Source organism: Anneissia japonica, unplaced genomic scaffold (genome assembly GCF_011630105.1).
Source record: "Anneissia japonica isolate Jap-2015-1 unplaced genomic scaffold, ASM1163010v1 scaffold287818_len932483_cov186, whole genome shotgun sequence".
NCBI lineage: Eukaryota > Metazoa > Echinodermata > Crinoidea > Comatulida > Comatulidae > Anneissia > Anneissia japonica.
The window spans coordinates 324,990-350,984 of NW_022703366.1; the positions used below are offsets into that span (position 1 = coordinate 324,990).

Here is a 25,995-nt window from a genome sequence, read left to right on the forward strand (position 1 = left end):
TCCTTTTTGCCTACTGTTCTTCTTCATTCATATTTTGAATATTATTAACAGAAAAGCGCAACCAACAAGACCAATGGTGGAACAGAACCTCAACTCATAAATGGACCTGCAGTGAAGCAGATTACTATTAACATTTAAATATTCTCCCTTCATTCACTTCCTTCAATAATCCATTGCCTCTCAGTGCATGGACAGTCTAGAGCTTTCTTCTTTAACAGTCATATTAATTTAGTAAACTTTTAACATTCATTTTCTCAATATCTTATGCATTAACTTTCCTCCCATGTCACACCAGATATCCTTCCGCAGATCCACATTTGAAAGGCATTCAGATTTTCCATCGCTTCATTTTTTCAATGTTAAGTGTAGTGATAACTGATGTCAGTTTTGATGCTGTAACGTATAATGACTCTATACAATAAAAATGCTACATACTGTAGATCTTCCTCTTATCGAGTCACTACGTAGCTAGTGTGTATGATCTAGCTTACGTATTGTGGTAGAAGGATTCACAGGTAGGATGGATACCTGACAAGGTGCGCGTCGTGAGTGCTCCTTCTTTGGCCGGACAGAGGACTAGAGATGGACCAGTACACCGGGGTAACCCCCTACACTTCTCGAATGGTGTACTGGGTTCTTTAAAGTGCACACGAGCCAATTGTGTACACTGGGCCTACGGTTTATAGTCCTTATCAGAGAAGACTTGTTCCACCACCGGAACCATAGGCGAGCGTGCCGTTCGAACCAGCGCCGGTATTATGGCTGTATGTCACAATATCAGCGCTGGTCCGAACGGCACAGCATGCTACATAGATGTAATTTAGCGAAGAAAAATTATATTTAAATATAATTTAACATTTTAAGCACAAAAATGCTCATTAAAATGCTCAACTTTTTAGTCACTAGCAAATGCAAAACAGTGAAGACTGCAAGGTAAAAACAAGATTTTATATTCATCATATTTAAGATGACTATCACACACAAAGGAATATGAATTCTACCAGTCTTTTCATTCCTTGATCAAGACAGAGGTGGAAGGGTTCACAGTGGTCAGAAAAGCCAAGTGTTTGCAAGCTGCATCCCACTGTGAGCCTATGGTAATCAATTAGGCATTAAATGTTGGCAGTGCACATTCAACAGCTAGCTTTCTGCAAACAGCTGCTCGCTTCAGTTGCAAATAGTTTAATTATTCTTGCCTAGGAAATTGCATTATTAATTATTAAAACATTTAATTACATTGTCTCTCTTTCTTCGTAATTATGTGCATCTGAATGCTATAAAGTATGATTAAGTTTACCGGTAAACCATTTTATTAAACTTTACTTAGCATTATAGTTATACAGTATGTATAATTGTTCTGTCTGACAATATTTTTGATTTCTCAAAATAAACTAACAGAATTATTTATATCAGCAATGAAAAAAAAAATGTGCTGGCAGTTGGTCTTACCAATCACAAGAAAAAAGAAGAAATCAGTTTCCAAAGAACAATGTTTTGTATAGAAAGAATAATGTTTAATATTTTTATAACCAAACAAACCAGTGATAACTACAAGGTACATGTTGAGTATATGGATAATGTGTTTGGAGAGGTACTGTGTAGATCATAAAGATGTACTCTAGTAGAATTATACACTATCATCTCCTACATAATGCTGTAACCCTTGCCTAAACCACTTTTGTCAGCTTCCAGTGCATATTCCATAGTAGGAATTTTGGAAGAAACCACGACAAAACTCAAAAAAGGAATTTAAAAATAAATCCTCTTTACTCATTGATTGGACAATTCCTTATCATTGGTCACTGATTTATTATTGCCATATTGAACTTTATACTTTTTTTTCATTTCATTTGGTTATTATTTTTACCAATTTTTGCATTATAAAAGTATGGAAAGGTTTGAGCTGCTATTCCTTTCTTCTGGCCAAGTCCACATTTTTAAAGAAGGATCATTGTTAACAGACTTTCGAGTCATGGTTCATGTCAGTCAAACTGATTATTGCACTTACGTACTTTTTTTTTTTATATGTATCTTGGATATGGACTGATAATACCATCACTGCTAATGATGTGGCTACAATGTTTATTTTTAAGCCTAAATACTTGCACCTAGGGCTGAAACATAGCGTGAATCACTTCACAGCCCATCAACAGTGCAAACTGCCTTCCACCCTACAAGTTACTATTTTCTACAGTAAAACGTCCATTTTACGTATCCCTTGGTATGAATTAGCACTTCAAAAAACGTACAGTATACCAAGTTCAGTTTGATGTAAACTTGTGTCATTATAAGTGACACGATGTAATTAACAGTATGACGATAAATTGTGTGTACATTTAAAGATACTTTCTGGTACATAGAATTACAATAACTTAAGATCCTAACATTTTTTTTGCATGGACAAATTTCTGCAAAATTAGAATCTGAAAAAAATTCCTAGCAAGTATAAATATATGATTATTGCTGACATTTTTAGCCTCATTTATATTTTATGGTATGTGGTTTCTTGTTTTAATCATGTTCTATCGTAGTTGTACTAAATTTCAATTTCAATTTTAATTTATTTTCAACAGACAGCCTGCTTTATAGAAGAACGTGATGTTCTTGTGTATGGCGACAAACGGTGGCTGACAAATTTACACTATGCATTTCAAGATCAGGATTACCTTGTAAGTATTTCTATCTACAAATCATTAGGAAAAATGCATTTTAATTAAAATAATTTACTTTGAAATAAATCTTATTTTACATATGTGCAAAAAATTAGTTTTAGCTACCGTAAATCCACAAATAGGCGCCGCGGCACTTGTACAATTTTTGGAGGCTGTAGTGCAGCGCTAATTAGTAAAATACTGGCGTGGCGCGTTTCATGCCTGTTCCCGTAGTTCGGTAGGCCTATCATTGCCACTAAAAAAAGATATGCTTGTGTCTTCATTGTGTTATTCATTTGAACACTTGATTTTATTTAAAACCCTCTTTCTCCAAGTATTTCATTATACACAGGGTAATATGTACTCTTGATGAAGCACTGCGGTGCTTATAATTAAAAATAGAATAATCTTGAATAAGCGCTGCTGCACTTTATTTAAGTGAAAAATTTCACATTTGGTGCAGCGCTTATTCAAGAGCGGTGGTTACTCAAAGATTTATGGTACTAAGGTTACGTTCAGACCTGAGAGATACGCCAAGCGTATGTAACGCTGGGCGTATGTTAATTCGTAGCATAACTACATGTAGCAAGATGTCCAGAATGGGCGATTAACATAACGCTAGCGTAAGAAATGTTTCTATTCGTAATCACACATTTTATTTCCTGTTTAAATCTGGGTTTATTGTGATTGGTCATTTCTTGGCCGAGTTAAAAATCATTGATGCATGACTGTTGTAACTCAGTGGCGTAAGTTAATCTGGGGTGTGTTGGTGGATTACCGTATGCCAGTGATTGCGCGTTAATGCTGGCGCTCGCTACGTCTTGCACAAGTTCACATCACTTGATTAATGTTACGCTAGCGTAACTCGTTGTCTGAACATAGTCTTAATGAAATTATTGCAAAAGGGTTGCAACAATATAATTGATGGTTTTATTTGCTGAAGGTGAGTGGAAGCCTTATGAGTCATTCCAGTATGTGATCAGACCAATGTTGACTCATTCTATAACATACCATTGTAGTATATAACCTTTAACCTACTGTACTGACAAAGCTGCTTCACATTGCTAATGCACCATACTCTCATCAGTCGATTTGACACCTTTCAAAATGTATGAAAAAGATATTAGCATCCAAAATTTAATTTGAACAGATTAAATGTACATAGTCTTCTATTCTTTTTAACTCCCTGGTTTTAAGATGTCACTGTGCTTGAGCACCAACAATATTTTTGACCTTGTTAACCCAGTGTCATTGGATCTAATATATGGAAACTGTATTTAGTTTCCTGAAAATATTATAAGACATTCCAACACCCAGAATGTGCCAAAGTGGGACACGATGATGAAAAATGCGGGAGGTTACTTTCAACTTACTATTTCAACTTACTTTTCAACCCATCTATTATATAATTAAAAAGTGAGATTAGTAATGTTAATTATTGGAAGATACCTGACACTTAAAACAATTTATTTATACATCTTAATTATAGGAATAATTATGATTTAATTTCATTAATGAATTATTTTTATTTTTAACAAATTAAGTAGTTAAAGGATGATTGTATACCGTATCCTGGGCACATAAGGATAAAAATTGGTTTCAACCGAGTTGTTAACCCAAGTAAAACAAGAAATAAATAAAAAGTAAATAACTCTTGACTGCCACAGCTTAATACTAAACCTTAATAGTGATATGTTCTCGTGAAACTCATGACCATCCAGTTGGAATCCTAAAGTTATGTTTCAAACTCTTTTGATTTGCCTGTGGGTGTGATTGCCATCATCTTTGCATATACTATATGGACAAGTCACATATACTTGTCATATAAAACAGAGGTTTAGTACTGTACAACATGCTTGCTACATTAATGTAAACAAATATTAATACTAGTGTTATATTCTCTCTTATTGCTAGTACTTGGTTATGGATTACTACAGTGGAGGTGACCTATTGACCTTATTGAGTAAACATGAGGATCGTTTACCTGAGTCTATGGCACAGTTCTACATTGCTGAGATGGTGCTTGCTATTGATTCCGTACATAAAATGGGCTACGTGCATAGGGACATTAAACCAGACAACATACTTGTTGACCAGCATGGTCATATTAGACTCGGTGATTTTGGTTCATGTCTAAAGATGTTGGAGGATGGTGCCGTAAGTTTTTGCTCATCATATTTGTTTGTCTTTGTTTTTGCAGTTTAGATATTTGCTTCTCATATTATATATACATGTATGTATGATAAGTCAAAGACTTCGTTAGCTACATAAGCACATAATTTACCCCATTTTTACTGATGTTAGAGCCAGACTGCCACTGATAATCAAGATTCAAGATTCCATAGTATAGTGCATTTTTCAGCATATGATGGATTTGCATGGTAAAGTGCAAGAAAAAAAAAAAAAAAAAAGTATTTACCAGACGGCGGTTAGCCTACTCATAGCCTCCCAGGCTTTAGAACCACCAACAATCATGCGCTACGAGTTGCCAATCTCTGCCCCTCCCACCCCATTGAATTTTTTGAAGAAAAAACTTATGCACAAGTAGATAAAAATCACCACATATCACCTTATTTTGTGACTCCTTTACTTAATCCTCGAGCCCCCAATTTTACCCCTGTGCCCCCATCAGCCATCCCATTTCAAGACACCTAGGTACGCCACTGCTGGAATATAATGATGAAACTATATCAAGCTATGTATGCTGGTCTATAATTATATATATTTTTTGTTTTAACTATGTGCTTTTACATGGAAATTTTTTCATAGAAACAGTGCTGAATAACAGCTGCCTTGATTTATTATTATTATCATTGCAGCCATCCCCATTGTAGTCAAAAGCTCTGACCCTTGTTGTTGTTGTTTTTAATTATATTATGATGGCAGTTGATTATGTTGCCAATTGGTTTACTTAATTTGTTTAAAACCTTAGAAACATCCATCTTACAGGTACAATCTTCAGTTGCTGTAGGTACTCCGGATTACATCTCACCAGAAATTCTCAGGGTAAGCTTGAACAAAGTGAAGGTTTCTAGCGTTAAACCTGTTTTCCACTCGGCGAATTTATTTGTACAAATCGAAGGCTTCGGTTTGGTTCCTGAGCTCAGGTTGGCTGCGCATGCGCACTTTTTTCGCCTCGCAAAAAGTAGAAACAGTTGGAACTACTGATTTCGCTGAAGTGAAAACTGCGATAGAAATGTCATTGCGCATGAACCAAAGCATTTGAAAACAGGCTTTACAATGACTGTCTTTCAATCTTGAGATCGCCTGTCAAATTGTGACAAATACTGTGATTTACTTATGCATTTACAGGTACAGTAATTACCAAAGCCTCTTATTGAGACTCAATCTTTACATCCTAAAAATTTCATATCTTTGACCATTAAAGCTCAGGATAAGATGGTCTCAGACAAAAAAAAACAAAAAATTGTAATTGATATTCATTCAAATAAATTAATTTAAAAGGTTTTAAATGCATGTTTTCCATTGCCATGTTAATCAGAAATTGTGAACATGTTTTACTAAATAGACATTTTTTAACTTAAAATTTCATATCTTTGACCATTAAAATTTAGGATAAGAGGATCTCGGACAATAAAATAAATTGTACCTGATATTCATTAAAATTAATTAATTTAAAAAGTTTAAAAACCATGTTGACCATTGTCATGTTAAATTTGGAGTTGTGAGCACGTTTTAACTAAATGGACTCAACTTTATCAAATACAATTGTAAATGTGGGTTTTGTAATAGTTCAGTAATTCAAACTTTTTTTTTAGGCCCGGAATGATTGGGCAGTTCTATACCCCCAAAGTATGGTATTAAAATGTAGAAATAATAATAAGCAACCCTCTCCAGTTCTTCATTTTAGGGAGCTTTCGATTTGTGCGACGACGCGACGCTAGAACGGCTTCACACATGCGTGACCGTCCTACCTGGCGTCCTACGTTCTCTGCATACATAGATTTGACCAAATTGCGTTCCAGAATCTACTCGACTAGGTGGCCTTAATGTTCTCGCATGCACAGATGACTTTTAGTGACGTCATTATGTTCTACGTCCTGCTGTCGTCGTGCAATCAAAAGCTTCCTTTTGTGACCTAGAATGTTGGTAAATGCAACCAAATGCATGCCAGAATCACAAAAAGTTTGGATTAAAATTGCATCTGAAGTAAAGTGTTTATGTTTAAATAAGTAATATTCTGGAAATGATTTAGTAATATTTTAAATGATAAAAACATAGATGTGCAAAAATGTTGTAGAATAGAGTGGATGATATTTAAATACATGTCGTGTGTTTTTTTCTTACATAGGCGATGGAAGATGGTAGGGGACGATATGGTGCTGAGTGCGATTGGTGGTCATTGGGGGTTTGCATGTACGAGATGCTTTTTGGGGAAACGCCATTTTACGCAGAGTCGTTGGTTGAAACGTATGGCAAAATTATGAATCACAAGGTAATATTTATTTTTAACATGATGTCCCTTGTTGTGGAAATTGGACACAATTATGAAGAATATTGCTCATTTAGCAGTCATTATGCCACTCCTTATTAAATTAAATGTACCTGCTACTCAGCTGTATTGCTGAGTACCTGGTTGGATGAGCTGTTTCCCTCAGTCAATTTCAGTCTTGTCCCATGAGAGACCTAGATAGCTACTATGTATTTTGAATGATAGTTTCAAACATGTCCTTGGCATAGGCATACTAATCATAATGTTAAACCTCTAATTGAACTAGAACATCCCTCTAAGAGAATAGAACAGTCCAACATATTAAAAATGTTTACATTGACGACATTTTATCATATCATTTTCATAATTATATAAATATTGTATTTAATGATAATTGTAATTACAGACAACTTTATATTCTAAAAGGGATTGTGAAATCAAAACATAATTTATATATTTATATTGATTAGAGATTACACATTAACAGAAATTAAATGTCAATTCCATGTGATAACCCTGGGATGACTCACTATGTAGTTGAGTAGGCCATATATCATTGTAATTTGACTACAAGTGGATAACTTATCTACTGCACATCTAATATATCTCATCTATCTTTACATCTTGGTTACTATTCTACATTGAGCTCTTATTTTTGACATGCCTAGTATCACATACTATTTTCCTAAATATTATATTTATACATATATTTTTCTTCTTCAATCTAAGAAATAAATTAGCAAAAATACCAATGAGAAAAAAAAATTTGCTTTTGAATAATGAGCATTAAAATTGTTATCACAATGTCTTTATTCCTCCTTTCTTTGCTCCAATCTTTCTATACTCTCACCCTTTTATTTTTTTTTCATTCCTTCTTTTCTCTTTAATCTGCCTTGTTTTTTTTACCCTTCCCTATCTTCTTTTCTGAAGTAATTTATTTAATTGATTTGCTAATGTTTTGAAAACAAAATGCTATGAAAATCACTGAAAAACCTTTGGCTAAAATAAACATAAAATTTAAATAAGAAACATATCTAGGCATTATTTTGTTTATAATAGGTAGTTTTCGCTGCACGACGTCAACCTTAACTTTAACGTTTGTACCCAACGTGCAGCGCGATAGTCAGCCCCTTTTGTAAACAAATCGAAATACGCATGGGCAAACCCATAACTAAAGTACGTCGAGCACATAAAATTCTGAAATTAAAGTACTCCGCAACGCAAGATGAACAAATTATGACGTTAACGTTAAGGTTACCGTCGCGCAGCGAAAACTGCCTAATATTCCTTTGACTGTTGTAATTTGTGCTTTGTGAAATGTCGTAGTTACTTAACACATGAAATCATAATAGAATTGTGCTATTTATAAAACACCTTAAAAACAAGTGTTAAACCATGTTTTCATTTTCTCACACAATCAGTGCACATTACATTTGCTGGCCTGGTTTTCTGAAATCATGCTACTAAATAATTTTAATTATATAATACATTTCATTTTGCTTTCAAAATCTGATTTTATGATGTTCTGGTTATCCTGGACGCATATTGTTAGTTTGCAGCAAAGTTTAACAGTACTAATTTCCTGTGGAGAGACTTCCTTGGAAGCCTTCACAGATACAGTTCCTTGGGAGTCAGATAGGTTATTGGAGTGTGGGGAAATATTAAATGACTAATTTCTTAGGGTTAAATTTTAACATGAGAACTAATAATGGTGAGAGAGTTTCTTAGTAGAATTCATCAAGAACAGTTTTCTTACAGCAGCCCCTTGGCGAGCATCAAATGTAGAAAATAATTACAGTTCACCCTTCAATTGCAGACCACCTTTGGGACTTTTGGATTTAGGGTGGGCTCGGGGGTTTGGACTCCACATAGAGGGTTAGCCTAATAGTGTTAATAGATTGAAGATTGTTATTTGGTTCCACTTTGAAAAAGTGGTCTCGAGTTAGAGGGGTCTCAGAATTAGAGGGTGCACTATATATCAATAATAATATTAATAACTGCACTAAAGTTGGACAGGTATTAGTTCTCTCATTTAATCTACTTAGTTTATCTTTCAATTTTCAGAATCAATTTGACTTCCCACCTGAAGAGGTTGATGTGTCAGAGAAAGCCCAGGATCTTATACGAAGGCTGATATGTGATGCAGAGCACAGGCTAGGAAGGAATGGTCTAGATGACTTCAAGAATCACTCATTCTTTGAATCCATTGACTGGGATAACATAAGGAACAGTAAGATTTTCTTTTAATATATTTAATATATTTATAAAGTTCTATTGTTGGATTATAGCTTTTGTTATTATGGCACTTGTTAAAATTCAAAGATACTACTGTTGCCTAAATCTAATATAAACTATGAAAAAAACAAAAAATTAATTGCTCAAATTTGTATATTACAATATAATATTAGCTTTTTACTGAACTTTAGGATGAGAACAAACTTTACTTGCCAATTTACAAGATTGTGGAAATTTCAACTTTACATTTTTTGTCAATTTTTGACAAAAATGTTTGTTGTATTATTCTTTTCTTATAAGATCTTTACTGATGATAGGCAGTGGGCCATAAAAACAGGTTTTTAAGACAAGAATGTGAAACAGGCTGATATAATTTGAGTATGAGTATAATGGAATTTTGAATGAATGCCAGAGGCTCACCATACAAAATCTTTTTTTTTTAACTTGTCAAAATTTATGTTACTAATGTCTCTAAAAGCTTTACATTCAACAAAAATGTTTTAAGTTCCATTGTATTATAATTGTATTATTCTGTTTCTTTTACTGAAGAAAATGGGCTTTTATATCAGGAATGGTAGTCAAGCCGTAAAAATGGTTTTTAAATTACAAAATATGTTGTTAGGCTGCACTTACCTGTACTTGTGGTTTAAAATGTTCTGTGGAAGTATAATAAATATGATAATGATAAAGAAAGAGAGACGTGCAGTAATGAATGGAGACAATACCCAGGGTTCTCGCCATGCTGGTTGGCGGTGGTTTTCCCCAACCAGCATTCAAGATTTCATACCAAAAGTGTCAGGCTGCCGAACACCACTATAATTTTTGAGATTATTGAAACTTTATAAACATAATTATATATGAAATACATTGCTTGACCAGGAAATACTGTAAACATAGTCACATTTCGACTTTTAAACAGTATAATGCAAAAATCTGGACTTTAAGATTCACCCTGCACAACTTTTTGACTTTCCAGAGTCTACTGGTGAACTTGACTGTATATCAATCATTGAAAAAATTAGTTTTTTGTTCATGTGAACATATTACAAGAGTTTTTTTCCCAAAATTTTTTTGATGGCTATATATCTTGCTATTTCTATCATAATTGAACTAGTTATTAAAAAGTATTGTGGACCAAGACTTTCTAATTTTTAAAAGTTTGTCCTCAAAAACTGTCTCTACATTCTCCTTTTTGAATTCTTTATATTCTTATCATGTTAATTATTTTATAAAAATGTAATTTAATCAATCATTGCTATTAATTTTGTCATGATTATTAAATCAAATAATTGTTGTTTATCTGTGTCCATCTTTCAGTGACTCCACCCTACATTCCTGATGTGAAGAGTCCAACAGATACATCAAACTTTGATGTAGATGAATCAGATTTGAAAAACTCGGAAGCAATGCCACCAAACACGCATGCAGCCTTCAGTGGGAATCATTTACCATTCGTTGGCTTTTCATTTACAAGAAATAGGTATGAATATTCATTATATGCTAATCATTATGTGGTATAGTCTTAAATAATCATGTGATGATTTAACATATAACCTCGCATTAATTTTTGCCAATTATCATTATCAAAATGAAAAATCTCGAGATTCACCAATAAGTTTGACATAAGATAGTATGAAACAAACTCCGAAAAAGAAGTTACAAGCCATAGCGATTCAATCTTTTAGTTCAGAAAGATGAACTAGTAAAGTTAAAATTATTGAAACTCAATGGCTTATAGCACTTTTCTCGGTTTCATAAATTTTAAATGAAAAATGTGATTAGAAATATGTGTGTTAGTTTTATATTAGCTGGAGACATTGAATGATAATAATTGATAGTTTTTGAAATTCTTTCTAAAAAGTTGCTGTACTCATTCTTAGTATTTGTTCCCATTAAACCAAAATTTCTGACTTTGTTAAAAATAAATTAAAAAATTTTACAGGCTACCTTTACATATATTACTCAAAATCAAGTCAAATGAATAAGTGAATGAAGTACATATATAAACCCCAAACAGATGTTTTTGAAGTGATTGTATCATATCATTAGTTACAAGAACTAAGTTCTTTATAGAGCACATATTCATTTCAATAATAATAATAGTAATAGTAAAAATGCTTTATTGGTCCTCTTTCAATTGGAAATCGGAAGTTTGTGCTAGGTCTTTGGCGACCCATGCCAGTTGCAGTGAAGCGCCACCCAATTTAACTTCAACACATAACAGACACATTCGAATACAAACATTGTTTTTTACCCACTAATTCTCAATATGAGGGTCATTTGAGGAGCCAAGCAATAAACTCAAATTAAAACCCGACGCTGGCCGGGTTTGAACCTTGGTCTTCAGCACAAGAAGCAGGAACAGTACCACTTGGCAATCACTCAGCTTTAATTCAAGGAAATAGCATGATGCATTTGAGAGAAAAATACAACAGAGAGTATTTACAGTGTTTTACATAAACACCATCTACTTAACTAAACCACAAAATATTCCAAAGAAACCAAGATGAAAACTGATAGCTAAGGAATATTTTTACAGAAAACTATTGTTGCACCCTTGTTTTAGCTGTATAGGTTTTAGTACTAATTTGCATAATATACCTCAAATGTCAGATAATTGTTACAATTTAAATTACAAATTTACTCTGCTTATATTTGGTTTCAAAAACATTGTCTACAGTGTCTGCCATTTTGTGTGATTTTATCTTTTTTAATTAACTCAAAGCATTGTCTCCATTGCTATTTAAATCACAGACCTGAGAGTGCTATAGAGTTGCTATAACAACTGTACAATTGAGTGATAAATGATTTTACCATCTGGGCAATGAGTTGCTCTTGCAATTTGAGTCACATGTTCCCCAGGGACTGACTGATGAGTTTCTCTAGTAACTGACCGAAATGACACTCCAGCTGTAAAAGGATGAGTTTGCTGTACTAACTGAGCTACCAGTCTGGTAACTGAGTGATAGGTGGCTCTACCACCGAGCGATGAGTCCCTTTAGCAATTGAGAGACAGGGCTTTCTAGCAGTTTAGTGTTGAGCTGCTTTAGCTTAGAGTTGCTGCAATCACTGAGCAATGATTGAATGTTGAGTTGCTAAAAAATTGAGTGATGAATCCCTCTAGCACCTGCAGAGTGATTTCTTTCAGCAACTTGAATGTTGAGTTGATCCAGAAATATAGTGATAAGCCCTTCCAAATGGTACTGGTAAAAATAGCCGTCTTTTCCAAGAAATTTGGCAGACATTGACTTGACATTGTCATTAGTAGGCTACTGCTTTTAAAACTACATAATTTGAAGTGAACCAACAGCAACATCTCTCACTATCATGGGGAAGAAAAGTATAATGCATTAAATTAATATAAATTAGGTTAAAATCAGTGCAGTTGCTTAAGCTTTCTGTTAAAGGTATCAATCCCTAATAAATTTTTCTCTATTTTGTTGGCTAATCTTCACAACTTGTTCGAGAGTAGATGGAATTTTCCTGCCATTTCTTTTCTGTGGTGTGTATCATGGAATGTGAGAATTTTTGTGTACTGCAAAATAATTTGCTTCATCAACTTGAATGTTTTGTAGCAATGAGTCCCGACTATCACATTTTATTTGGCAAAAACATGTGACATGCCTAAATATGGTCATGATGACATCACATCATGACCATATATAGGCACATCATGACTATATATGGGCATACAACACACTTTTGTCAAAAATAGTGTGGACAGAGCATAACAACTGAGCATTGAGTAAAAGTATTATATTAACTTTTCATTTTTTTTTCTCTTTCATTTTAGTAATTTGTCTGACCTGGGGTCATTAGCAACTGCAAAGGGCATTGAAATAAAAACGGATGGAGTTGTTGACAGCCTTACCATTGAAGGGTATGAAAGGCGCATTAAGAGATTGGAGGCAGAAAAGTCTGAACTTAACAGGCGTTTAACAGGTAAACAAAAATATTTATTGTCAATATAAGGAACCATAACTAATAAGTTACTGATATATTGTAAAACCCATTTTTCTAAGACACAAAAACGGTTAATGACATACAGATTTTTAAATACTTGAAAACTAGGAGAAGTAAGGTAGGAAAAATGTGTGGGTAGGCCCTTTTTTGTATTCAAAAATCTATATCTCATTATTCGTTTCATTTTTGTGTGTTAGAAAACATATCAAATGTATTTTTTTCCGACTTTGAAGTCTTAAAGCATGGAAGATAAAAACAATGAAGCTTTGAACAAGTAATTATTAAAAATATATAATTCGGTGATGGACCCTGTTTTAATTGATGGTCATAGTAGGAATTGATGTCACTCAAATTGCTGCTATTCCAAATTGCATATAGATTGTCTTATTGAATTATGGTAATTATCTTTGTACCTTATTGGTCATTAGCTGAGTGTATCTTGTGCAAAGGCATAAGGACTTGACTTTAACATTACTTACCTTGAATGCATCCTGTAAAATAATGAACATTGATTTTTCCAGAATCTTCAGCTCTACTCCAAGATGCTAACATCTCTGGACAAGGTTCCTCTTCGACGAACACTGCCGATATTCAACGGCTCAAATCTGAGATCATGCTTTTAAAGAAGCAGGCTGCAGGTAAAGTAATGCCACAGATCAGTTCTCAAACTTGTTGGCCAACAAATCAAACGTACAGGCATCCACCTCCAGATACTTAAAATGGGTCATTAACTGGTAAACAAAAAAAGTCACAGCTCAATTACAAGTGAACGAGATTATTCCAACGTGGCTTATTTCGCATTTGAAACAGAAGAGTACTGATAAACATTAATAAACATTTCAGAACTGCAACCTTTCATGTTTCAACTTGATACTGTAGATATTCCTTTTAATTGAATACACAAATAAAATTACTTTGCTTATATATTATTATACTTTATTACATTTTTTAAATATATTTTTAAATTTTTTTTATTATATTTTTTTTATTATTTATTTTTAAACATTTTTTATTATATTTAAAAGAAACCTTATGATAACATGGAATATGCCAGAATATAATTTTTTTAGAAATAATATGCCAAAGAATTATTAATAAATAATTTTGTTTGCATCTTAGATACTAAAGATGAAAGTAGTAACATGGAAAGGAATTTGAAAGAAGCATTAAAATTGAGGAAGGATCTGGAGAGTGTTGAAGAGGAGAGGTTACTCAAAATAAAATTTATTGAAAAGTCGAATCGGTAAATATACCCTTGATGCATAATTTTAAGCTCCAATGAGGAGTTCTAGGAATACCCAGCTGATATTGTGCTTTTTTGCTGATTGACTCTGCTTTTTTCACGGCTGATTGCCTTTCTGAAGTTTTGGGACACAGTTTGGCCCAAACTTAAGTTGGACAGTCATGGATGAATAAATCGATTCTATTCTATAACAACAAAATCGAAGGACTTTGAGGAGTAACTTAAAACTGGAAAGCACATGCTTGTAAAATGTACATTCCAGTAAAGATTATAGTTTTGTATAATATATTTTATTAACAATTTTTTACAAATGTTATTTTTGTTTAAATAGGGCACTAAAATCTGAAAAGCAGGAATTAACAAAGGACTTTGAAGATGCTCAAGAGCGGTTGAGAATTCAGGCCAAGGAACTCAAAGACGCTCAGTCACAACGAAAACTAGCAATGCAAGAATTCTCTGAAATCAATGACAGGTAACCAATCAGTGTTGCCAAAAGCTGTTGGCAGTAGCTTGTTGCGTATCTGGTAGTCTTAAAGGTTTAGGGGGTTGGGGGAGTGGGAAAGGTTGAGCGTAATGGTGGAGTAAGGGGCTTGGTGATTAAGTGAGGGAGCACTAAGTCAGAAAATAAGGTGATAATAATAATAATAATAATAATAATAATAATAATAATAATAATAATATTTTAGATTTAAGTAGGTGATTTTTAATTACTTGATCTCTTTTTTTGCTTCAGACATTTTCAATGGGGGTGACTCGGCCCGCAATCTTCTTGAGAGGGGGGCGTGTTCCCCCACGCCACTTCTAGATATGCCATTGGCAATAGTGTGTAGATTTACTTGTGATTAAAAATTTCTATATTTCATTTGCAGATTATCCGATCTTCGTTCTCAAAAACAGAAACTCTCACGAAGTTTACGTGACAAAGAAGAAGAACTAGATAGCAGTTCCCAAAAAAATGAGAAATTGCGCCTTGACTTTCGCAAATCGGAGAAAAAGAGGCGAGAGGTATGTAATAATGCTGATGGTTTGTAGTGGTATGATTTTTTTGGTGTTAACACACCAAGGATAGCCAAAGACTTCACGTTCCTAGCAATTTTTTAACATAGTGCACGTCACACATGTATTGTATGCAGTTTATTCTGCAATATATGTGTTCAAGTAAAGATGACTGAAATCACTTATTTTCATCAGAATATTTTTTTTTTGTATGACTGTTTTCAGAAATAGAAAAAACAATGCAAATGCTGAGCGACACAGCTCTGTCGCATAGTTGCATCGCATTCTTAGTGGATCATTAGAAAATATATAATTTTTTTTCAGCCTCTGTTGCGTCGTTGTTGCCCTCTGTGTAGGTTTCTCAATAACAAATTAAACTTCATGTTAAAAATAGATGTGAGGTACAGGTTGTTTGATTTTTCTAAGCTAGTTCAAAGAATTTCCACCCATTTTTAAACAAATTTCCTAAAATCGAATACTATTTAAATCAAAATGTCTTTTGTTAAAAGCTTGAAATCCAAGTTGAAGAGATGCAGACTGACCTGAATAAAGAAAAAAAGCTAAAAAACCAGAGTAATATTTATGCTAATCAATTGGAAGATGAAAATCGTCAGTTAAAGGTAACAATACACCTTTGAATTTACTAGTCATTTTGAGCAACAATGCTTTTACCAGTGCAATAATATCAATGGAAATCATAGCACCGTAAACACAACATAAACAAAAAGATAAATAATGATAAATAATAATAAATTTTAAATCACACCTACATAGATGCCTCTCATTTTAATTGGTGTATTTCATATCATGCGACATTGGTTATTAACCCCATTTCGTTACTCATCATAGAGATATATTCTTTAAACTCATGAAAATATTCTTCCCATTGCACTTATAAACACTCAATATTTGTATATATTATATATATCATATTTATGGTATTATGGATAATATTATGAATATACATATTTTATTATATATTTTCAGCAGAGTGGAGGCATACAAGGGGTAGATGCTGTACGACAACAAGAGACTGACAACTTAAAGGCTGAACTTGAAAGATGTAAAGAATCTCACGAGGAAGCACTTACAGATGAAAGGACCAGGCATGCCAAAGAGGAGAAGGTGAACCTACAGGCCCTGATTCTAAATTTACTCGTCTATTTAGTGAATACTTACCTGGATAAACCGACTAATTGCCATTGTTCCTAAAAACGGAACACCCCTTTGAAATAAACTGACTATTGTGTGGAAAGGAACCCCTCGTCTTTGGTGGTTGGGAAAACTTTTACCACAGCACCCTTCATTAGAAGGTCTCTTACCTCTGAAAACAGGGCTTCCCTCTTTTCGGGGGAGGCTGGAATGGGCGTGCTCATCCTCCGTACGCAGCCGGAGGGGAAGTAAACTCTATCTGGTACCTACAGGATATTGTCTACATGGTCTAGCTGTCTGGAGACAGCTGTTCCAATTCGTGGGCGAAAAACATCAGCCTCCCCCCTACCGGCCCGGCTCCTACGGAGGAAGCACTTGCAGATGAAAGAACTAGGCATGCCAAAGAGGAGAATGTGAATCTACAGGCCCTGATTCTAAATTTACTTAATTATAGCTTTTATAGGCACTATATATAAGATATAATGTGATAGTACTTCCATGCGAGGGTTATAAGTATGACCTGTTGTAGATGTCATTCAATCCTTTAACAAGGCCCCTTCTAATTAATATTTTATTTTCTTCAGAACCTCAAAGACCAGATCTTGGACAATGAACAGCAGATACAGGTGCTAGAAAAAGAAGTTGCGACTCTGAAAGAAAGAAGTGAGCGTGATGTTGTGTATAATACTAATCAGCAGAAAGATATAATTTCAGATTTGAGGAGAACACATGAACGAGAAAAGTCCATTTTGAAGGAAGAAAACCAGAAGTTGGCCACAGAAGTTGAAAGGGTGAATAATATTTTTCTGTTAAAGCACTGTCTAAATTATCAAATTTTTCTTTGATATAAAACTGTTGTATCCCCATATATGGTCTTGATGTGCCTACATATGGTCATGATGTGATGACATTTTCAGAATATTTTATATACTAGACATAAACAAAACGTTGTTATCATTATCTTAGTCATTGCATATAATTAGTGTACTGATGCTTGCAATCCTCCAGGATTTTTGCTCATTACTATATATTCGATGATATCCCAATTCATTTCTAAGTATCTTTTTAAAGTATTTTGCAAATGATATTCTTATTATTTTTAGCCACATTTCCTATGCCTCGTTTCTGTGACACTGTCTACATCATGTTCATCAATTTGCAAAACTAGTTAAGATGCTTAAATTTATTGAAAAATTTAATGTGTTTTTTTAAACAGAAATCAATGCAACTAGAAAAGCTCTTGCGAGAACATAAGAACTTGGAAGAGGAAGTTCGCGACATGTCAGATAAGAAAGACTCAATTGCACACTGGGAAGCACAGATTGCTGAAATTATCCAGTGGTAAGCAATTGTTTCAAACTAAATATTTTAACACGTTTTCAAGATGACAACATTAATTCAACAAATAAAGTAGGATGCGATCCATTTTCAGCCATACGGGTGTCGAACAGTGTACTCTCCCGTGTAATGTAATCCGCAAATAAGACGACCCCAAGTTTGAGAAGATTTTTGGATGATTTTTGTGTGTTGGGTTTATAAGATGACCCCCTGGTTTCACCATCAAGTTAATACATTTTGTTGCTCTTTTTGGTCTTGATATTGCATATAGCTGGCTAAAAACGGTGCCGATGTAGGGCTAATCTTATAATTATTATTCCTAAAATCTTATTTTCCTGCATTTAAAATTGCATTCATTCATACTAACGGTTAGTAGATTTATTTCAGTACATGATTTAAAAATAAAAAATGTTTATGTTTTGCGTGTATATGACAACACCCTGTTTATCGATATTAATTTGCTATTTTATGTCTTATATGCGAGAATATATGGTAAATACAAAAATTCATTGATGCGATGGGTCATGAGTTAAAGATAAAAATGAAAAGTAAAGAAATGTTTGAATGTCAAAATTTTGTGAAATCTATTTTATTACACTAAACTAAACTTTATATATTTATACATCGTGCTATTTTGTTATTTTCCCCATTTTCAATGTCAAAACAAGATTTTTTAAAGATTTGGTGATGGTCTCTGCCTGAGAAATGTCGGAAATTGTAAACTTTAATGGGTGATTTCTCAAATACTGTTCTTTAAAAAAAAAAAGTTACAAAATACATGGGATGAATAATCATTGGCAATGAGCCTCAGATTTAGGCCTAAACTAACACTGATATCTAAACTGTGCTTGGCAATTTTTTTTGTCTGATGTTGACGAGCATGTTTCCTTTTCTATTTCCAGGGTAAGTGATGAGAAGGATGCACGAGGATATCTCCAATCACTTGCCACCAAGATGACTGATGAGTTGCAGGGTCTGAAAGATTCTGGACCAATGAGGGTACGCCATTCTCGGTGATCTTTTAATATTGTCATTGTCGTCATTATTGATAATTATTATTTTTATCGATATGTAAAGCTGTAAAAGGGAAAAGAAATTTTAAATTTTAAAATTATTTATAATTGTTATCCTATGTTCAAATAACTTCATTTGGTTTCTACGTTTGTATGGTATTGAAACTCTCCCATATATACGACCGTCTTCTGAACCCTGGAGTGCCTGGGGCACTGATGAAGATCCAATGGCATCGGTTTGAAATGTAGCAAATAAAAATTTTGGTTTACTTTAAACAAAATTTCAATACAATGTTATGCTATGGTTAATTAATATTTATTGTTGATTATCCTGCTTATAAAGCATGAATATGATCTAGAATTCTCGAAAATTAAGTATTATAACATCATAAATCTTTGTTGCAACCACTCCTAGTGTGTTTATGTTCAATACAGTGGTGGTATGTTTAGGGAAGGTGTGGACGTGAACTTGTGTCCTTGCAGCCTGAGTGAACCCTGTTAGACGTGAACTCGCGTCCATGGCAGCGAATGTATATAATGTCATAAAAATGAAGAACTTACATTAATCTTATCTTATTATTCTTTATCAAGTATTCTGTTTTTGAATATTTTTTATGATAGGAAAAGGCTTGGCAGACAAGGCGATCCCAGAAGATGGAAAAGATGGAACTTTTAAATTTGCAATCCCAATTGAAAAGCGAAATCAATGCTAAGAATGGAGCTTTTCAAGAACTTAAAGAAGTAAAATATGCTCAATCATTTGTGGAAAAGTAAGTCAAGCGTAGAATAAAGCTATCAACTAAAAGTCATTGCATTTAATATTTATTTGGTGTGCTTCATTGTTTCTCCTTTAGATTAGTCAATAGAGTCGCCATTTAAAAAAGAATAGTTTGGTAGGGCTTTTATGACAAGTGATAACATATTTCACAAGCTTTAACAACACTACAGCTGATTAAAGTGCTAACAACTCGTTTTCATACTTGTAATTACTGATTAATGTGGCTATTCAACCACCTTTGCTTTTTATACTTGTCTATCATAAATTCACGTAAACCTTTAATAATGTACGAAAAATGTAGCTGAATGATTCTATATAAAATGTTGAGTTTGTAACCTAGTGTCTTTGATTACTTATTTATATATATATATATATATATATCACTCGCCACTGAGGAAGGACTAGTGTTGTCCGAGAGCTCTGGTTCTATTTCTGGCTGTTTACTTACGTTTACTTTTTAGCTGTTGCTTATCATTTTTGTATCTCCACCGAGATCCAGCCATTGTTTCACACAGCATTGTTGCTGTCTCTTATACACATCTAGATGTGTATAAGAGACAGATATATATAATAGTAATTGTGGATCCATTTATAATTATTAAGATGATCACATAGGTAATCAGGATATAGCCTATAATGTTCTCGTCGTAAATTGCTTAATTACATACTGTAGTATCAACATGCTGTGATATATAATATTTTGGAACATTTAATGTAATAAATACAGAAAATAAATAAATTTTCCTTTCAAATATTTGAAATTGGAATTTTTGGCTGGCTCCTCGGGACCCGCAGTAGACAAGGTGCAGTGTTAACTCTCATGTTAAGGGTTAGTGCATCGGTTGTAGGTTGCACTCCCAACCTTGAGGTCAGGGGTTTGAAACTCTCACTGTGCAAGTCGCTTGTGTCCTTGGACAAGGCACTTATCTACATTTGTCTCTCTCTGCCCAGATGTATAAATTGGTACCTGGGAGGATGTTGTGGCATCGAATGAACTAGTTTTGTGCTGGTTTGCCATTGTATGTCATCAAGTGACCAGGGTAATCACGCTCAGCGCTTTTGATCATTCAATTTGGAATTGGCGCTATATAAATGTTATATTATTATTATCAGGGATTATTATTACCAGGGTCTTCAGTATATTACCTCTCGGCCTAATGCTCAGCTCATAAACAAATACTTTACCTTATCATTTCTGTATCTACAGTAAGTTACAGAAATCACAACAAGAGAATGATGATTACAAGCGTGAGATAGAAGAACTTAAGTTAAAGATTGAGGACCTGGAGTCTAAGCTCCAACAGTCAGAAAGTAAGTAGCAATATGTATGGAATTGCAGAAATACTATTAAATGTGCTTCCAACATTCACATTTAATACATTAATTGCACATGAATTTACATGAAGCAAATGTACACATACATTTGTATAAACACATGTACATATACATTTGCACATATTTACCCACCCATTTGCCTATGTGCATTTAAATTTATCACAAACATATGTACAAACACACACACATACATTTACACAATTCTAAAAACACACATACATTTACACACTTATACATTTACAAAATTTAAATTTTTTACAAACACATGTTCACATACATTTAATGCATGTTACACATACATTTACACAATCATACACAATTATTCATCATTTGCACCAACACATTTACACATGTACTCATACATTACACATACCACCGGTAGGTACACAGACATAATCAACAGATGACTAAACGTATTGTACACAAGAGAACACATTGTAATTTGTACGGATATGCACGAACACGCTGTTGACGTTTGCACGATGTATTCTTCATCTTCTTGCTCTTCTTAAACCTAGGCTCTGAGGGCGCTCAATACTTCAGGAATTTCTTGAGAGAAAATACGTCAATATTTAGTGACGACACAACAAACGTAACCACTGAGGTAACAGACATTCTTGTAGTACAGTCAGAAATTCTTTGAATATTGCTTGTATAAGCTTGTGTCTGAATGCACGATGAGTTGTGTTCCACTCTCAGAAAAGCATATGTTTGCATGAATAAATCGGCTATACAACATTATTTTCAATGTTTCTGAGTGTTATAATTTATTCTATATTCTAAGATTATTATTCAAGAATACATTTGATTACTTTATTTCCAATTTTTCTTTAGATTGATGGGGATGATTTCAAAGCAATACCAGAAACACATGAAGATTTAGAGAATGATGATAGTAAGGACCATGAAAGACTTCCAGTAAGTATTTATCTATTTATCTTGACTTTTTGACTTTTGTAAGCTGTGTAATTTTTGTACTCTTGTATTCCTATCTGTTGTATGGAGATAATAGATTTAAAATATATATATACAAGTACTGTATCTCATTAGAGATCGAGCAAGCCGAAATTAATGCACAGAAGAGGGCATACCTTGTAGATCTCTTGCAGTCTAATCACTTGCGAAATTAATGCCATATGAAAATTGTGACGTCAAACACATTAAAATATGTAAGGAACTCAAATTCTACTGGTGTTTGGACCACCAAAATAAATGCCTTGTGATCAAGTGGTTATGACGTTCGCCATGCATGCTAAAGATCCTGAGTTTAAGTCCCTATGGAGGCCAATTTTTTTTTTCTTTGTCAGATTCCTTTTCTGTTTCGTTTGTAAATAGTAAAGAAGAGGTTTCTGCGAGTGCGAAAAAAAATTTTCCCAACTGGAATCTGAAGCTGGGATCTTCTGCTGTGTATGCAGGCACCCTAACCAATTAACATCTCGACGCGATTTGATTGACAGATAAACCGACTATTCAGCGAGCGTCATTTAGTCACGTGATCAAAACCTTCTCTCGGGGATTTTAATTTCCTTAGACAGTTGGTTTAAACGCAAAATATACATGAACCTAGGCCTAGATGTCTATGCTTGGTTATAGACACCCAGATTTAGTGACTTGGCCTTTGCCGACAACAAGGTTGACTGAATGCGGCTTTTCCCTCTTCCTTTGGGACCGAAATACAGAGACTTTTACAACAATTTCCCCGCCATGTTTCATGAAATAGATTAACACTATGAATATATGATTCATTTGCATACCGCCTACCCTGAATTCTCTTTCTTAAAGAAGGTTGATAGCAAAGAAAATCTTCGCCAACTCGGTAAGTCTAGCTGCCATTGTTTTCGTCACTGTGGGCGGGGCTTCGCGTCCTTGTCGACATGTCAATTGGGCCATTAAGATGTTTCCTTGGAAGTTTGAATTTAATTGAAGGCAATTGATTTTGCACTCTACGGTATTCTGATACAGCACTGATTTTTTCACCCATTTTGACTTTTTGTGTTGTGTGTTTATATGCTATAATATCGTTTACTTGCAGAAAACAAGTATACCTCCTTATGGCAAAACCAGTTCTTCACATCATCCTGAACCCAAAGCACATACATTCAAGGTTCAATCATTTCATACACCAACAAAATGCATGCACTGCACCTCACTCATGCTGGGTCAAGACAGGCAGGGATTATCTTGTGATGGTAAGGCTTATACAACTAACTTATAAATCTTTAAAAAAAAAAAATTGAATTATTTAAATGATATTCTATTTGTATTTAAATTGTTATGATTTTATATATATATTATTTACATAGTGAAGTATGTGATGTAGTTTGATTTATATAGCGCTTTATACCAGAGTCTCAAAGAGCTTGAGGTTTGGTGGCCAGGCCGGGCTAGGCTAGGCCAGGCTAGGCTAGGTTTTCTTCTCACCTAAGGGTCTCCTCATGTCTGAGCTACCCTGTAAACCAGTACCAGATATATCTCATCTGTCCATAACCGGGGCTGTATGAACCAGTACACCATGTAACCCCTTTCTTGTCTTGAAAGATGTACTAAGAGAGCAGCTTAGCTCAGTCGGCTAATCTGGTGGTAGCCACTGTGTGTGCGCTGAACCGTGGAGATCTCTAGGTCCCCGGTTCAATTCCCATCGCTGCCTCTCCTTGTGTTTCACCTAGAGGGCTGAAATACAAGTGTGCATTTCTGGCCCATGTGCACGTTAAAGAACGCAGTACACTCTTCGGAAAAGAGTTGGGGATTGTCTCCCGGTGTACTGTTCAATCACCACCAGAAGGACCCCACTGGAAATAAGTCTTCTTCTAGACTTTCGTGGGCTATCCTTGATGTTTACACTGAATAAATCCATTCCATACTGGGTTGTGTAATGTGCACAAGCCAAATTGTGTACACTGGACCTATGGTTTCGAGTCCTCATCCGAGAAGACTTTTTTCAGCACCAAAACTATAGGCGAGCGTGCCGTTGGAACCAGCGCCTATGTTACGGCTGTATGTTACGGCCATTCGACTCACTAGTAGTAGTAAATAATTCTTCTGAATAAATCTGAATTCCTAGGGTAGGATAAACAAGACTGAGAGCCATGTTTTTTTATCATGATGTTTTAATTTGTCTTTGCCCATATTTAATTTTTATTTATTGATTATTCTTGTTTAGTGATTGAAATGCCTTAATGAATAATTTATTTTATATTTAAATTTGACCTATTGTCATCAAGAAATATTGACTGTATAGATAGATTGAATACAGGTCTCCCTCTAATTAAAGACCCCTCCAATTAAAGACCATCTCCAATTATAGACTACTTTTTTGTGGTCCCAAATTAGCAAATTTCTTCTATCTTTATTGTTCTAATTAGAGACCAATGCTGCTAAAAACCATGAAAACCCTGGTTCCAGAAGTGGTCTTTAATTGTAGGGAGATTGACCATTAGGAAATTGTAATTGTATATATCTACTTGTCTAATTCTAATTGTATAATTGTGTATATTTCCTCACCCCCCCCCCATAATTGTGTATATTTCTTCACCCCCCCCCCCCACCTTCTGCAGTCTGCAGGTTCGTATGTCATTCATCGTGTGCTGAGAAGACTCCAGGTGTATGTCCGATGCCAGAATTTCAGAGCAAAAGGCCCCTTGGCATAGATCCAAATCGTGGCATAGGTACAGCATACGAAGGATTCGTTGGAATACCAAAACCAGGGGGTGTGCGCAAGGGATGGATGCGACAATATGCAGTTGTATGCGACTTTAAACTGTTCTTATTTGACATGGGGGAAGGGCGTCTTGCTGCACCTACAAACAAGATAGCACATGTAATTGATATGAGGTAATTATCTGATGAAGGTTTTTAATTTTATTTAATACAGTATTTAATTCCTTCACACCCAACAGCAATCACTTTCGCAGTTACTTTATAAACAGTTTCTCGCATCTTACGAAATGGAGCTGTTTGTAGTTATCAGAAAAAATTCTGTTGTCTTAGGTTTTTAACTCAGAAATTCAACCTTGGAATTTGAAGGCAAGCATCCCAACAAAGAGCAGCATAGCCCAGTTGGCTAAACTGGTAGTTGGCACTGTCTGTGCACTGAATAACTGTGGAGTTTCATTGTTATCCTTTTTGTACCTGGTTTAATTTGGGATTTTTAACTAAAAAAAAAATGTACACTGTTTAAACCAGGGCTGATTTTAGCATATTTCAGAAAATGCAATAATTTAAGAGAATTTATTAAAAAACATAAATAATCTTATATATTTTTAATGAAAATGTAATTCTCTCTATGAAGCTTTGCTCTTTCTCATCTTCTTTAGGGATGAGGAATTTTCTGTGAGTTCAGTTCTGGCTGCTGATGTAATCCATGCCAATAGGAAAGATGTACCATGTATCTTTAAAGTAAGTGAACATATGGTCACATGGTTTGCAGCAACCAATCTTAATACAGTAGTATAGTATTATTTATGTACATGGGAGATGATACAACTCTTGGGTAATTTTATTAATTTAACACTTGAAAAAGACAAATGGTAATGAAATTGGCATAATATAATTTACTGACTATCAGATATCTGAAAATTTTGCTTGTAAATTTTGTTACCTTTACCTCTCCTCCTAACTGGTCAATTTTAAGGAAAAAATTATTTTAAAATTCACAAAGGTTGGGAGGAGGGGAGAAGGTAGTATATTGATAAGCATCATTTACGTGTAACTAGTAGTAGAAAATTTGAAAAAAGGAAATTGAAATGTATAAAAAACAAATATTAACATAACACGTCAAGATCTGGTTTTAAAAAATACTTGACACCGCAACACTTGTCGGGAATATTTCAATTCATTTT

The 25,995-nt window shown here is 34.2% G+C and overlaps 1 protein-coding gene across 2 annotated transcripts in view; it reads left to right on the forward strand.

Annotated features, from left to right (window-relative positions):
- The window catches only part of LOC117104413 (serine/threonine-protein kinase MRCK alpha-like), a 52,887-nt gene that overhangs the window by 17,118 nt on the left and 9,774 nt on the right, over positions 1-25,995 (forward strand). Inside the window, exons 4-26 of one of the 2 annotated variants that reach the window (XM_033245260.1) lie at positions 2,574-2,669; positions 4,566-4,808; positions 5,601-5,657; positions 6,964-7,107; positions 9,169-9,334; positions 10,657-10,819; positions 13,133-13,281; positions 13,824-13,940; positions 14,422-14,545; positions 14,877-15,017; positions 15,415-15,550; positions 16,051-16,161; positions 16,529-16,666; positions 17,278-17,484; positions 17,910-18,034; positions 18,934-19,030; positions 19,666-19,814; positions 21,030-21,133; positions 21,676-21,761; positions 21,992-22,075; positions 23,190-23,346; positions 24,712-24,988; positions 25,471-25,552. In XM_033245260.1, coding sequence (XP_033101151.1) covers positions 2,574-2,669; positions 4,566-4,808; positions 5,601-5,657; positions 6,964-7,107; positions 9,169-9,334; positions 10,657-10,819; positions 13,133-13,281; positions 13,824-13,940; positions 14,422-14,545; positions 14,877-15,017; positions 15,415-15,550; positions 16,051-16,161; positions 16,529-16,666; positions 17,278-17,484; positions 17,910-18,034; positions 18,934-19,030; positions 19,666-19,814; positions 21,030-21,133; positions 21,676-21,761; positions 21,992-22,075; positions 23,190-23,346; positions 24,712-24,988; positions 25,471-25,552 — 3,153 coding nt within the window. The remainder of the gene's footprint in view (positions 1-2,573; positions 2,670-4,565; positions 4,809-5,600; positions 5,658-6,963; positions 7,108-9,168; positions 9,335-10,656; positions 10,820-13,132; positions 13,282-13,823; positions 13,941-14,421; positions 14,546-14,876; positions 15,018-15,414; positions 15,551-16,050; positions 16,162-16,528; positions 16,667-17,277; positions 17,485-17,909; positions 18,035-18,933; positions 19,031-19,665; positions 19,815-21,029; positions 21,134-21,675; positions 21,762-21,991; positions 22,076-23,189; positions 23,347-24,711; positions 24,989-25,470; positions 25,553-25,995) is intronic. The other variant, XM_033245262.1, reaches the window with a different exon arrangement.